The 16139-nt window shown below is 41.0% G+C and overlaps 2 protein-coding genes across 2 annotated transcripts in view; one reads left to right on the top strand and one right to left on the bottom strand.

The window, feature by feature from the left end:
* Window positions 1–11268, top strand: part of tmprss9 (transmembrane serine protease 9) — a 24275-nt gene extending 13007 nt beyond the window's left edge. Inside the window, exons 10-17 of the mRNA XM_079684965.1 lie at window positions 1–188; window positions 957–1099; window positions 3571–3844; window positions 4673–4786; window positions 5065–5233; window positions 6407–6672; window positions 7406–7542; window positions 9747–11268. The exon at window positions 1–188 is cut by the window's left edge and continues 87 nt beyond it. Coding sequence (XP_079541091.1) covers window positions 1–188; window positions 957–1099; window positions 3571–3844; window positions 4673–4786; window positions 5065–5233; window positions 6407–6672; window positions 7406–7542; window positions 9747–9908 — 1453 coding nt within the window. The 3' untranslated portion in view covers window positions 9909–11268. The remainder of the gene's footprint in view (window positions 189–956; window positions 1100–3570; window positions 3845–4672; window positions 4787–5064; window positions 5234–6406; window positions 6673–7405; window positions 7543–9746) is intronic.
* Window positions 11269–11412: 144 nt separating this feature from the next.
* On the bottom strand, window positions 11413–13554 carry timm13 (translocase of inner mitochondrial membrane 13 homolog (yeast)). Its single transcript, XM_079685060.1, has 3 exons — window positions 13293–13554; window positions 12667–12735; window positions 11413–12023 (listed from the first exon to the last, which is right to left on the bottom strand). The coding sequence occupies exons 1-3, from the start codon at window positions 13410–13412 to the stop codon at window positions 11925–11927; spliced, it is 288 nt and encodes a 95-aa protein (XP_079541186.1). The 5' UTR covers window positions 13413–13554; the 3' UTR covers window positions 11413–11924.
* Window positions 13555–16139: the final 2585 nt, after the last annotated feature.

A 16139-nucleotide genomic window follows, 5' to 3' on the forward strand; every position in this document is an offset into this window, starting at 1 on the left:
GTCTCTGGTGGTGTCTCCGGACTACGACCCCATGACCACGGACAACGATGTGACGGTGCTGGAGCTGGAGACCCCCCTCACCTTCAGCTCCTACGTGCAGCCCGTCTGTCTGCCCTCCCTGTCTCACGTGTTCTCCCCCGGGCAGAGATGCATGGTGTCCGGCTGGGGGGCCCTGCACATGTACAACAGTGAGTTTCTGCATATCATCACATTTCTCTCCACATGTCCCAATCCTAACCTAGCCCAGATTACAATACAACCAATCTAAATACTGATTCTGATTTGATCTCAATTGGAATTGGGATAAAATATATTTTGCAATGATTATCTGTCCAAGAAAGCAGTCATATGTCATACCTGCAGGAGTACATCCAACACATTTAGAGTGAATTTAGAACTCTTTCTGAAATGTTTGGTACCAAATATTACGAAATCAATACATATTTTGTGATAGACTGTTTTAGCTGTCGTGAGTTTTTGTTCCTCGCGGTTAAAAAATAAGAATTATACAAATGGATTAGGTGCTTCAATCTACTATTATTTTTGATAACTATTAGGCTTTAAAATGTCAGAAAATAAATAATTGTGTCCATTCCAGTTGGTCCAGTCCAAAACAATGTCTTTTAATATCTAAAATCCTAATATTTTCTTTTTATTGTGATATAAAACAGCGAAAGGAAGGAAATCTTCATATTTTAGAGGCAAAAAATTACCAACAATTAATTGATGATCAAAATAATTGGCTGATTTTTAAAGCTCTAATGCGAATACCGAAACTAATCAAGGCATTCAATGTAGAGAAAATGAATGGAGACCGAATTCTGGAATAAATGAGAGTTATTCCCAGGTTCCTCCAACATACAGAAAGAAACAAAAATTCTGCATAAGACATAATAATGCATGTTATTATAATCAGTACGAGTAATTGTATATGTCGTGTCTCTTCTGTATTTTAGTGGATGTTCCCCCCGTGCTGCAGAAGGCGGTGGTGAAGATTATCGACTCCAAGGTGTGCAATAAGTCTGCGGTGTACAGAGGAGCAGTGTCTCAGAACATGATGTGTGCCGGCTTCCTGCAGGGCAAGGTGGACTCCTGTCAGGTCAGTGCTGCTCCACCTGGGTCACGTGAGGCCGAGAGGTATCATCTCACATCCTCTGACAATGCTTTATTACCTCAGGGCTAAGTGTGTGTACGTACACAGTACTGATGATTTTTTAAGTAGGGCAAACACAATAGCCTCGTCCCAATACCCCTCCTCGACTCCTCCTTTCCCTCACTCGCGTCCTTTCCTTGCATCTTAGCTCCACCTCCGTAAGATGCGAGCGAGAGACACGAGGAGGTGACGCGAGGACAGAGGAGTCCTCAGGTATTAATTGGGATGTCCTCGTTCACTCAAACGTCACTCTTAAACGACGTCTGTTAATGATGACATGTGCACAGCTGTATCCCCTCTCATCGGGCTTAACTGAAGAACCCCTTAGAACCGGCCCATGTGTTGTTAAATATTTATTTAAATGAATTAATCTTTCTCTTGTTAGTCAAATAATTCAATGTATGATGGTTGGTCCTGCTTTTGTGTTCCGTTTTGGTGTAAAATGTAGCCTACATTTAAATACAAATATAATTATAGGAATGTGAAAGCCTTTTAGAAATGAACATAATAATTCCCACGGAGCTGTGAGCACTTATACATTTATGTGATGCTTTTCCACTCATCTTCCAGTTGTGGGTTTTCCTCTGTTGAAATGGACCAGCTGTGAAGGTGGGGGCGGGGCTTATATACGCGAGTAGTGAAAACACTTCCGCGTAATCTGCTCGCGTGCATACTTGCCAACCTTTAGACCTCAGAAATCGGGAGCATTTCAAAATGCAAAATTGGGGGGGGTGGGGTGCTAGTGGATCGCCGGAGCTGTTAGATTAACATTAACATGCTTATTGTAGTTGTAAGTGCACTGCCTTGCGGCCTGTAGCACCTTCCTTGATGGAGCATATGTGTGGGCTGGACCTGTATTTTACAGGAAAGGAGTGAGCAGAGAGTAGAGTAGTTGTTGATTCTTGTTCTGTTTTCTGTGAATATCTGCCGCACCCTCTCAGACTTTGAGTTGCGCACGCTACTAAAGAGACGTGTTACCATGGAAACCAAACAATGGTGTAGGTGTATTAAAGTCCGAGTGGAAACAGTCGTGTGTAAATCTGATTTTGTCAGAAATCGGGAGAAATGCGGGAGAAATATGACCCCGGGAGGAAACCGGGAGAGGGCAAGGAAATCGGGAGTCTCCCGCGAAAATCGGGAGGGTTGACAAGTATGCTCGCGTGTATCCTCCCTTTCGTCTCCTCCCGCACCCTTCCTCCCTCACCCCTCCTCGACTCCCCCGTGTGCATTTCAGCTATTGGGACGTCCTTCAAAATGGCGTGTCTTGATCGATTTCCGGGTCAAGTCCCGGAGGAGGGGAAGAGAGGAGTCGAGCAGGGGTATTGGGATGAGGCTAGTGTATTTACACTGGTCCTGTCCTAGAAATAGAGAACTGTAGGCTGTCATTGTATCTTAGCACAACAATATGAGAGCTGTTAACAGTGAGAAAACATGACGTCCTTCACCAGTAAAGATCCAGCTCCCATGAAATCTTGTTGAGTCATCTGAACACGATACGGATTCAATTGTTGACATATTTTACGGGAAAATCAACCAAAGTATACAGAATTAGAAAAAATGACAATCTCTTTGAATTGTGTCTTTTTATTTGTTACTACAAATATTTTGCTTTTCACAAATGTTCTCATGAACATCTCTTGATCGAGCCAGAAAGAGTTACCTTTTCAGATTTGAGATAATGATGTAGGTGTCACGGTCTGTCTGTGTTCTGTTTTGTCTTGTTTAGATCTGTCCTTGGTTTCCTGTCTGTGTGTGTTCCCTCCTACCTGTTTACTTGATTGTGTTCACCTGGTGCCCCTGTGTTTTCTCCTCCCTCCTCACCTGTCTCTTGTTTCGTTGATTAGTCTTGTGTGTATTTAAGTTCTGTTTTTCCTGTCTGTCTTTGTTGGTTCCTCGTTTGCCTGAGACTGTTCTCAGGGTAGTGTTCTGTTTTTTGTCACCTACAACCTTGAAATAAAGGTATTTTTCTCGTTTCAATCTGCATTTGGGTCCTGCCTGTTTCACTAACCCTAACAGTAGGTTCCTTGCAGTGACTAGGGTTGATATATATATTTTTTAAATCATATCTTCTGAACGCTTTGTGCTATTACAACCACACTTGGAAGAAAGTGGTACGAAGTACAAAAAACCCGACTTAGTCACTACTTGTGTTTTTGTAGCTAAACAACCCCCAGGCTGGTGGAAATGTATTGCCCTGTTTATGAAAATGTTATATGCACATGGGGACTTGAAACATTGTCTTACTTGTTGGCAAGATGTCCAATACGTTTCAATAAGGTTCAATTTACTTATAATGTACATGAAACCCTGGAAATCTACTAAAATCAGAACCTTCATAAAAACACTTACTCACACATTTTTCACAGGACAACAGTTTCACATTGGAAAATCACAGATATGTTGTGTTTCCCCCACAGGGTGACTCTGGGGGGCCTCTGGTGTGTGAGGGGGCCCCGGGGCGGTTCTTCCTGGCTGGGGTGGTGAGTTGGGGAGTGGGCTGTGCTCAGATCAACCGGCCGGGGGTCTACTCTCGCATCACAAAGCTCCGCAACTGGATCCTGAGTCACACCAACCCCAGCCTGGTGCCTGACTTCCCTCAGTCTGTTCCCACTGTGACTGAGGGGGGCTTTAATCACCCACCAGTACCCCGGACTGCCGCTGTGGAAGATACCCCTGCACCAACACTCAATGGTAATGTCACACTGAAAGCAGCCTAATCTATTGTTCAGATATCTCAGGGGAGATATTTCAAATGTCTGTCTCGCTAGGACACTTTCCACGATGGCATTTTCCAAAAATAACTTGAAAAACGAATTGTGCTATAAAGTTACTTGCATGTGAATGATGTGTAATGGGCCAAAGAAATGGGGGACAGCATTTCAACTCCACTACCGGGACCATACAGTCTAAGTTTACAGTCATCAGTTAGTACAAATTGCCACTACTAACTAACAGCAAGGAGCAAATAAGCAAAATGAAACTAAACTTCTCCAATCATCTTCACGTGTGGTTAGTTAACTATTGGTCACTCATTCATCAGTTACCAAGAGGAATGTGATGAAGTTAAATGATACTACTGAATGCAATCAAGGTAAACCGTAGCCACGTTTAGCTTAGCGGTGGTGACGAGATTTACGCCTCGAAAAAAGTGTTGTTAATTTACGGGAATATTTTGTTTTTGATTCCAGGAGAAATTGGGTTTTGGGACAGTTTCTACGTTTTAGAACGAAAAAAACCATAAATGTCATAAATATTAAGTTAAAATGAAAACGAATAGAAACAATTAAAAATGTAATTAAAATAACAATAGAAAATAACTTCAAAAATGATCATAACCTTTTTCCAGCCACAGAGTTTGTTTTCTGGACATTTTCTGGAAAAATCGAATTTGTGTTTTGTGGAGGGAACCAGTACGATGCTAACTTCCTGATTAGCCTATAAATGTTGTCATTCATGCAGTACTCATTACTTTTTATGTGTAAATCTCATGCTTTATGATCTGTCCATCACGTGTTGCAGTCATGAACTGCAGTGGAAACTTCCAGTGCAGCGCCACCGCCTGCATCAGCAAAGTCAACGCAGAGTGTGACGGCGTCTCAGACTGTGCTAACGAGGCGGACGAGAGAAACTGTGGTAAGGAGTTCATTTTAAAGAAGAAAGCTACTGAAGCTGGACATGGGTATAGCAGGAAGCCCACACATCCTCCGTTATAAACCAATAACCCACCTGTGTCCAATGTAACTTCGCCAATTAAAAATAAATGAAACGGTTACGAGGTTTTGGCTTTTCCAAAAATGATATATTACAGGATTCAGGAGTCTGTATCTGCATGGCTGATTGCATGTTCTCTAAGTTGCATTGGATGAAAGGTCAGTTAATGAAACGTAATGTAATGAGAGTTTTTTTTTCAGACTGCGGCCTACGTCCTGCGTTGGGCTCCCAAAGGATTGTGGGAGGAGTGACAGCTCGTAGGGGGGAGTGGCCGTGGATCGGCAGCCTGCAGTACAAGAGACTGCACCGCTGTGGCGCCACTCTCATTCACAACAAATGGTTAATCACTGCAGCACACTGCTTCAAAAGGTAGAATAGCCCACAAAAGTATTACGGCCCGTCCACACTACAGCTTCAAAAAAAGCTCGCCGGCGGGCGTGTCTGAAGCTCGACCAACAACCAATCACATGAATCTCCCGCCCCTGACACACAAGCAGCGGTTTGATTGGCTAGAGTTTGTACTGGCATATGATTTGATTGGCTGACGCTTCCACCGAAAGCTTCAGAAGCTTCAAAAGTTGAACATTGTTCAACTTTTGCAGCCTGAAACGCCAGGAAAGCTCCGCTCTGCTACCCACAATTCAGTTCGGCGAAAAGTGAGGCAACGTGACGTCACCCCATTCAAAGTGAATGGGCAGACGCGTTGGAAACCGTTTTTGAAGCTGTCGGAGCTGTAGTGTGGACGGGCCGTTAGTGTTTATGGAAAACATGTCTACCATAGAGTGTTGCAGGAACGAGTCCTAAAACCCGGAAGTGAGTTAGCATTTTACCACTTCCTGTTCCCTCGTCTCAGAGCCAATGGGATTTCTCCATAGGATTTTGGAAAAAATCTGGAACTAAGGTCTGTGGTTGACACAAATTTAAGAGACGGATCACGTTTTGGTCTACGACATTAAATCCATCAGCAGTGACCCCAGTGATGATTTCTGAAGAGTTGACGTGTCTGAAAAACGATGGTTGTTACCAAGTGGCTGAATAGGACTACAGAAGTTGTCGAGGGCGTTGTACGTCATTACGCCGAACACGTAAACACTCTAAGTTTGTTTGCCCTGTTCTGCTTGAAAGCAAGAACCTGCCTCCTGCAGACTGTTCAAACAAACGCTTCAACTTGTACAATTTTTAATGTGTATGTTTGAATATGGATCTTAAGTTGCCGTGGCGTTGAAGTCGTGCGACCCTGCTGTACTCGGCTGTAGTTCCTTTATAGCATAACGTTAGCATTTTGCTTCTGGCGATTAGATTTATGATTCAAAAATGATAAAAGTAGGGTAGACATGTGGAGATGATCCGACTGAACAAAACGTGCATTTATCAAACATGTTTGTTTTCCACAGTTCTTATTTTTTACAATATTCCAAAATCCTATGTAGAAATCCCGTTGCTTTTTGTCGAGGGAACCAGCAGCTTACTTCCGGGTAAATACGTCACCCCCACTCTATTACATCCAGATCTGTAATGAGTCTTTATCTTTCCCCTCCGCAGTGACGCCAGCCCCTCTAACTGGGCCGTGAGTCTGGGGTCTGTGCTGCGCTCGGGGATCGGAGCGCTGGTGATCCCCATCCAGAGGGTCGTCATCCACCCGGCCTTCAACGGCTCCACCATGGACCACGACGTGGCTCTGTTGGAGCTGGCGGTCCCAGCCCCCATGTCCTACACCATCCAGTCCGCCTGCCTCCCCTCCCCCGTGCATCGCTTCCCCAAAGAGGCAGAGTGCTACGTCACAGGCTGGGGGTCCATGAGGGAGGGAGGTGAGAAAGTCAAAATCCAATTATTGTTATAGAAAGCATTTAATGATTGCATCAAAATGTTACAAAAACTGGAGAATTGGACATCATTGTCAGGAGGGAATGTTAACAACGGAGCAAAAGCTCTCACATTATTTATGTAATAATGGTAAGACTTAATAAAAGACACTTGAGGCTACAAACATTTTGTTAAATTGTAATAAGGATGTTTTGTACTGAGGAACTCCCTGACAGCCTCATCATACCTTCCACTAGACAATAAATGAAAACACAAGAATTGTTCTGTTCAAACTATATTTATAACTAACCCTTCAGAAACCGTAGATATGTTATATTAGAGGTAGATATATTGACTTTAATGATTACCATTGTAAAGCCTTGAGTTTGGCATATTGGCCATTGCTCTCTTGATTAACTGTTATGATCTGAAAACTCAGTGTGAAATTGTTAAAGTCGTGAGGCCAAGTTGGACGACAATGTGTTTTAGCGACCTGTCCATCAAGGCAGCCATACCATAAAGAAATACCCCCTTTATTGTCTATTTTAATTCCAAATAGACATCCTGTTGTATGTGTAACCCTAACAACTAAGACCATAAACTCATCAGAAAAGTGTTTACTGCATTTTCCACATTGGCTTCACTTGTTAAACCCGGAGGTTGCCACGTGTTATGATCAGATTTAAAGTATTTGTGGAAATGCGTTTACCACTCATATCATCTTTATTTTTCTGCCAGGCTCGTTGACCAACATGCTGCAGAAGGCTGCAGTGAGCATCATCGAGCAGGCAGACTGCAAACAGCCGTACAGAGACGCTCTGACTCCTAACATGATGTGTGCCGGATACATGGAGGGAGGAAGGGACACCTGCTGGGTGAGAACTGGACTCTTTAGTGTGACACAATATCTCATGTTGGCACACTGGAAAAAATGCTGCTCCAAAAAAAAGTTTAAAAAATAATGAAACAGAACAAATGAAAATGTGCTTGGTAAGATTCCTTGAAGATAAGAAGGGATATTCAGATAAATCAGATCTTGTAATTAGCTGCGGGAACTCATTTTGAACTATATTTCACCAGAACCAGGAGATGTTGTTTTACAATATAAGCCACAAATACTCCAAAGTTTTCTGTTTTCTGATGTTAGTTGGTGATTTTCCAATATAAAAAAGTTGAATCTGAGATACAACTCAAAATAAAAAAATGTAACTTACTAAAAACAAGACCCTATATCTCACTGCAGTGTTACTTCTGAAGTTATTATGTCTTGTATCAGCTGTAGAGACATATTCTTACTAGATATTAGACAAATATACTTGGCAAGATTTCAAGTTTTTGTAGTACAGAATCTGAGCAGTGCGATTATCAAACAAAAATAAACATAAAAACAATGATTTAAAAACGGCAAATACATTGCACACTTTATAATGTATTTATCCTATGATTATATATGTTTTAGTAGTAGGTTATAGTGTATTTTAACTTAGTCTGTATATATCTATATAGTGTGCAGTATCTTCTATTGTGAATATGTTTACTTATTTTACTGTGTATGGTTTCAATTCATCTGCAATGCCTTTTTTATATGCTGCTGTAACAAAACATATGTCCAATTTGTGATAAATTGAGTATATCTAATCTGAAAAAGTGCTGAGAGGAAATAGAAAATAGGGTTATGGCTCCAATAAATATGTTTTTATCGTGGATTCTTAACCCAGTCAGAGCAAAAGTAAATGTTTCATATAACTTCTTAGATGTTCCAAGCATTCATCAGCATATTTCTAATTCATAATTTGGAAATACGTGATGCATTTGATGTTTTGCACTTTCAGTACTTTTGCGGAGAGTAGACTATGTTCCCAAATAAAATACACAGCCCCCTTTCCCCTCGCTTTAATCTTCTCATGTAAGGAAACCCTCGTGCATTCCTGTCTCGGTCAAAGCACCTGGCATCCCATCAGCGAGCCAAATGACATTCTCTCTGAAGCTCACTCTTCTGCTCCCCTGCTCATCCTTAATTAATCATTTTATTCATCCTTACAAGCCGGAGACCTCTGTGCAAGGAGGTTATTTAAAGGGGACCTATCATGCAAAATGCACTTGTCTTTTCTCTCTTTTCCTCCGTACCCAAATCTCTAAAAAGGGGAATACAACGGAGCTGATCCAGATTTGCGTCCGATATGACTTAATATCGGAAATGTGGACCCACGGCACTATCAGAAAGTTGCTATCAGAAACAATGCCTGACGTGTTTTGGACGTAATATGGTCTTTGTTTAAATTAGCATCGCTAACACTCAGAGCTAACCTGGAGAGAGTGGGTGTTTCTCAATGTCGAGGAGGCTTGCTTGGTAGCACATGTACCTCCGAGTGAGTTCCTTAAGAAGCGAGGCAAGAATACCTCCTAGCCTCGGGAAGCGAACAGGCTATCAAGTGCGCCTTACATTTTCCGCCAAAAATTTCGGAAATTGTTCCGTGCGCAAAGCATTGTGGGGATTTTAAGACCGAAATCTACACATGTGCAGCCTCAAAATTTCCCGCAACGAAGTACGCCGGCCTCGATAGAAGTATCCTGGACATTGGAACAGTCCTTTGGCGGGACTCGATGACGTAGTATCCTCGAAATAGTGGCTCAGCTTTACTCGAGATTGAGAAACACCCACAATGTGTAAAAAAGCAGGAAATAAAAAAAGGATTTCAGCTCGATACTGTTTCAGAAATATATATATATATCCTTTATTTAAACCAGGTAAAAGAATAATAATCCTTGATGTGGTTTGGAACATGATATGGCATTTAATCACGGCAGAATTGAACTGTATCTGCCGGTAGAATTCTGAGCAGGCATTAGCTCCCACTCTTCTTCTTTTTCAAGCTAAGGACCCAGAATCAGCGTTTCTCTAACAGGGCTGAAACATAGGGATATGAGGGATTTCTAAAATGCATGATCTGTTTGGTATCTTGAACAAAACACATCATAGACATGTTTTTATATATGTATATATCTGAGACCTATAATATATGCCTAACAATAGCATGATAGGAGACCTTTAACACTTTCACTCTCTCCCGTTCTCCAGGGTGACTCTGGAGGCCCTCTGACTTGCCGGGAGCCGTCCGGTCACTGGTTTGTTGCCGGAGTCACCAGCTGGGGACATGGCTGTGGACGAATTGGTTTCCCGGGGGTTTACACTCGTACGACGTCGGTCCGGAAATGGATTTCTACATACCTGCCTTTCTGAAGAAGGTGAAAAAAAGGTGCTGAAAATATGACACGGATACAGAGGATTTTCCTTCAATATCTCCTTAAAATATGTACTGTATGAGGGACTAAAGTCATGCTAATAAGCCACTCATTGATAGTTTCCTCGGTGTTGACCCACGTGACCTTCTGGTGCTGTTTGTAATACTGTGCGGTCATCTGAACTGGGACTATCATCGTCTTTAAGGAGAACACTGAGTCGTGGCTTATGGACATTTTGCTAGCACATGCATTCAAAATATTTATTTCAGTTATTTATTATTTTTCCGATTGGTAAACTTGATTTTCATGGTGAATTTTTATTTTCATTTTGTGTGGGGTTCAGAATATAATGTGGTTCATTTATGGGTTGTCTTTTTTTGTATATTCTCAGAAAAAAAGACTAAGATGTAAATGTAAGATTTGTGAGTGAAAAGTGGGTTTCTGGGAAAAATATATTTCTTTTTTTTAAAAGTGGAATCGGATTTGAAGTTTGTTTGGTAAATCCCTAGTTTATTTGTTGACGTAGATACACTTGGACTCAAGAGAGGATTTTGGTTGATGAGATTTATTGATTACTTCTTGAAAATGGTTCCTTTTTCTCACAGTCACACTGAAAGTAGCTGTAGTGGCTCTCTACATAAAAGAAGGAAGATTGTGGTTCCGAGACATCTGACAAGCCGCACACACACACACACTCCTGAAACAAGCCCACCTCTGTGGAGGGGGCAGATAGAGTGACAACTAGAAAACAGGTCAGACAAAACAGTTTTGTTCTCCAGGCGTACTTTGATATCCGTCTGTTTGGAGGCTTGTGAATGTCAGGTTCACGGTTGTGAAAACACCAAGTTGCTCTACAAGTCTTCCTTTTTCATTTTAAGTAGATCTTTTAAAGAAAAGGAATGTCAAGGAAAGCCTGGGGGGGTTATTACTGCCGTGCTGCTTGTTCTCCCGGCACAATTGTTTAGTCTCTCCGGGCATAAACACAATGAAATAATGGGCACACTGAGCAGCTTTATGGAGCCATTGAAAGTCCTGTTTATAGTTATCATGTGCCCCAATTTGACAGACTCTTGCACACAAAGATTTCACCTCAATTGGAAGGCAGCAGGGTGTCAGTGTTTCCATTGAAGCCCCACTCTAGTTAAAACATGTTGCTCCAAAAAGCCATCGTGCTGCTGTTGACTGATTTTAAAGGGAATCACAATCTAACTACAGCTGGAACAATTAGTCGACTACTTTGTTAGTCTATCCAAAGGAAAATAACCGCCTCAAAACGTTGATAATTGTTCCTTTTTAATGAAAAGTGGCAACAATTATGTTTTACTACCCGTCAAATATGGAGCTTTTATCTTTACTGTGTACTTTCATACTATCGTAAATATATTTGGGTTTTAGAAAAAAGAAGACATTAAAAAAAAAAAGGGATGGCACTTTTTCAATATTTTGACATTTTAAAGACCAAGTGATTAATCTAGAAAAAAACATGTGAGTTTCAGCCCTGATTGCAAAACAGTACATTTATTTTTTTAATCTGCATACATTATTGGAACATATCCCAGCATGCACTGCTCGAGATATGGGGTACACTTGGACAGTGGTCAGACAATTACAGGTTTTAGTTGTAGACACATTCACACTTATGTTCACTCCAACGGGAAATGTAGAGGGTCTGATTCTCATCAATTACATAAAGTATGCAGGTGCATGTTTTTAACAATGTATGTTTACGTATTAACCAGAGGATGAATTACTCACAACATAAAAACACTTAATCAAACTTTATAACAGTTCCTCGGAGCAAAAGGAAAATGTCCATAGAGACTTTGTTATGGCTCGAGTCCACCGGCTCTGCTGCCTGTCTGTGAGGTATTGTGATGATGATGAAGATGAGGACGTTCTGCTGCAGCCACACACACACACCTGTGAGTGCACAGCTCCAGCCTCCAGTGGAAACACACCTGCTGCTCCTCACTGAGCAACGCAGGGAGGAAGGGACGGGTGCAGAGAGAGGCGTTCACATGCGAGCTCTTTCCTTCTGTAGTCTGGAGTTGTATGTTCGGGACACCGTGTTCCAGGCGTCCATATACCGGTCCATACACATGGCGATGCATTTCTGTGAGGAAGAGCAGACACATTACAAATACATTCTGATCATTTTTAAAAGAATGCAACAAACCATCCTGGTTTTTACAAATCATTCAGCCCAGTATTTCCTTGAGAAACAATTGGGTCTATAATGTTGTGCTGGGCAATGTATCAGTACAACATCAATACCATGTTATAAGACTTGGTGTCGTCTTATATTTTGATATTGCATTAATTTCAAGGTATGAAGTGTTCATTACAGTAGAGAGATGTCATTTTCTGAATTGACAGACTATTCTAGCTCTTCTATTATTTGCCTTTAGGCATTGTATCCACATTACTAATGATTATTTATCATTTGTCTAATTTTCTGTAAGCACCAATAGTCAATCCTACAATATCGATGTTTAAAGGTTCCATGTCATGGCCATTTGTACTGATCATAATTCCATTGTTGAGGTCTACTAAAATATATTTATATTTTCCAAACTCACGTTGGTTTCTCATACAGCATCTCTGTATAGTATATATACAAAATTCTGTGGATTCCTTTCACTATCATGACAAGTAAAGCAGTGGATCCTGTTTTGAGATGATCAAAGCTGAGAGAAATGAATACTGGTTTCAGTCAATTCCTAGATATCTTTTTGACATCTTAAAGCATTACACACCTGCTCAGAGTTGTCCAGCGAGCTCCCAGGTTTCCCTATGCACTTCTTGAAGCATTTGTCTGTCATTCTCTGAAACACAAACACATTGTTTATTATCATGTCTTACTAATAGCTGACAGTTCCCATCATCTGTTGGTGGGTAGTTGACCTTCTGTAGGTGAAATGGTAAAATCCCTACACACATGTATACTGCTTTAGGTCTTAGTCGACTTATTGTTTGTTTAGGTTTTAGTCTAGTTTTTTTTTAATATTCCAAGAAACTCATCCTCAAAGTTTTGCTTTTGGAAAAGTCTTACAAATGTTTCAATTGAACAAAGTCATCGATAAGTCTACAAAATGTGCTAGTTTACTAGGAAATGATTTGGTCGAGGTCAGCTCTAGGTTAAAGAGATTAAAGGTTAAATGTTTTTGCACATTGATGTTACATTATGTCAAAGCAATTCCATTCATACTGCTGTTTCTATCAAGCTTACTTCATTAACATATACATTACAATATCTTCATGAAACGTTGTGACTTGACTCATAATGGTGCTCATAACGCCCCAAATAAATATATCTACATAACGTAACTCTACTAAGTGAAGTGCTAGCTTGTTAGCTTAGCATGTTTCTCCATTGGTTTACCTGCAGCAGCTCCTGAGCGTTAGCCACCGCGATCTGCACTTTAACTTGTTCCATGATGGTCCCGGTGTCCACTTTTCCACCAGCCCCACCGGCAGAGAAGTCTGAACCATAGCCTTCCATTTCTACCGTAAACGTTACCGAAAACTGTAGCTTTATCGGTGTTTTTAGACACACGTGTGTACAGCTACCTTTAGGTTCGGCTAACGTTAGTTTTCAGTGCCCTTGACAGCGGCGGAAGTCTGCACACGTCACTTCCGCATAAGGGGATTCCGATTTTGGGAAATGTAGTTTTTTGACAGCTGGTACGATTGAGGTACAGTTCTTATTATACATCCATGTTGGCCACGCGGTGGTGATATACTCTAATAATGGATAACACACTATTCAACTTGAATGAAAGGAATTAGAGTCCTTTGTGTGCTACCAATACATGATATAGATTTTCTTTCCATATCATTCAATAGTTTACCGCACAAATTGTTTGATTATGAGATGTAATACAAAATCAAGCATCTGTTAGAAAGATAATTCACTGATTGCAACGTTATATTATGTCACTGCATTGTAAATCAAAAATGTGAAATACAGCAAGGCAGACAGGCCATTTTAGGACTGTCTGCCTTGACTCTTACGAAAATAATTGTATTGTAATTATTAACAAACCAATATGTAATGCCAAAAGAAAGTGATTTGTTGCCATGTGCATAACAATTACAGAGAAGCAATCTGCAATGAATTCTCTGCAAAGACCCCAGGCTCTCTTCAATCATGTTATAAAAAATAAATATAAATAAATGAGTGAACTTGAATGTATATGTTTATGCTGTGCAGTGATAAATAAATGCAAAATGTGTACATTTTTTGTATATTTAGAGGTAGTAAAACACTCATATATGTGTGACAAATTATTTGTTTATGTTTGTCTTGGCTATTGTCTTGTGGGTGGATTTGTATTTACTTGTGAAAAAACAAACGTTTATCATACTGATCTTCCACAGCAGGCTTTATTGGAAAATAAATTCAATATAAACATGAATAACATACATCCAAGCTGTATAATGTCAACCTTTTTATTCCCCTTTATCCATTGCATAATTGCAGAGATTCATTCATCATACCAATGTAGTTACTGTGACAACTTGTGTCAGCAATAGATGAAGCATTTACCCATATGTGGAAAGCAGGAGGCTGTAAGACGTAAATAGAAGGTCATAAGAGGCTCTGCATTGTTTGGCGTTGAGTCGGGGGCCCAAGGATGACCCCTTCTCCTTATGTTTCAGACGGGATGACCTCACTGAGAGGACCACCTGCCTTGAGTGAACAAATCTGTAGTACAGTGAGTCTGCAGGCAAACAATGGAGCGACGGTTACTGTCACTGTCAACCGACACTGTGTGACTGGCTTGATGCAACGCTGGGGGCATTGAGGAATAATTACGGGGGGTCTGATTAGTGGCGTGCCCGCCTCGCAGTAATTAATGACCGGTTACACACCCAAGCCCATGCAAAAACACACATACATTAATCCTTTGGGCTCAAAGCCATGAACTGAATGGGGGGTTGTGTTAAAGTGCAGCAAAATGAATTAACCCTAGATTACAATCATGAGTTCATTATTCTAATCTGCTTAAATTCTTAATCTCCTTAAGGCACACTTGTGTGTATGAAAGCATTTTGAACCCAGTCTGCAACAAGGGAGGCTTCAACGAGCAGCGGCAACAATGAGAATGTGAAGCACCATGAGTGTGTTTATGGCTTCAAACTTTGAGGTTACACAACGCTGCAGGTGATTACTCCAAGGCTTTCAAGTGTAAAAAAAGATGTGAGTGGCTTGAGATATAAGTAGGAGTCAAGTTTGAATCCCTAGGGAGGAACAAGAGACTCAACAGAAGCCATATAAGGACATGTGTTTACACCCTCATATATTTTCTTTAGGTATCCTATGACAACTAGTTTTTTTCTGGAGATCACAAGTTATTTATGGCATTAACTTGAAATAACCAATGTTGTTCAGCCGAGATAACAGGAGAATGGTCATGGCTCAAAAACATTTTTCATCCGGCGGTGACAGCGAGTTAAAACTTGGTATCACGAAAAAACAATTTGGTAGACTGTGGTTTTACTTTTACTTAAAGGGGCCCTATTATGCTTTTATGGGTTTGTCTTTCCTGTAGTGTGTTAGACAGTATAGGTTTTAGTACATGTAAATGGTTTGCAAAGGCTAAAATCCCTTATCCCCCCTGCCCTGAAACGCCTCCATTGGACTCCTTTGTTTACTTCCTGAACATAGTTACATCTCTATGAAACACTAGCGCTTCTATTGGCTAACGCTCCAACACATTGTACGTGATAGGCTAAGGGGCGGAACATTTCTAGGCGGTTGACCAATCACAACAGAGCCGGCCAGCTAACCAATCAGACTGGCCTGAGTTTCCATATGGTGTTTTTTTATGCAGTCAATGTTTTTCCTGAAAAGAACAGGTGCAGCATTTAACATAAACTCTTTCCCATTTAAGTGTCCCAAGAAGGCAAAGAGCCAGACTGCACCAGGTCCGTCCCTCCCTACAGGCCGATCATGCAGACTGCATGGGGCCTCACATTGCGCAGGGGGCCTCGCGCAGGGGGCCTTGGCGTATGAGCTCGACTTGTGCGCAGTTCTCAGCGCAGTTCTCCCCGCACCGATTATGATTATGATTATTATTATTAGTAGAAGTAGTTTATTTGCATTCATTATATTTTAATCTTTTTGAGGCTAGTATTTGGCAGGAAATGCAGACGTATTCACCTGTAAACGCATACTGAACGACATACATGCACATTTACCATTTACCTCACTGTATAAAAAAGT

This window comes from Notothenia rossii (assembly GCF_949606895.1).
Source record: "Notothenia rossii genome assembly, chromosome: 1".
NCBI lineage: Eukaryota > Metazoa > Chordata > Actinopteri > Perciformes > Nototheniidae > Notothenia > Notothenia rossii.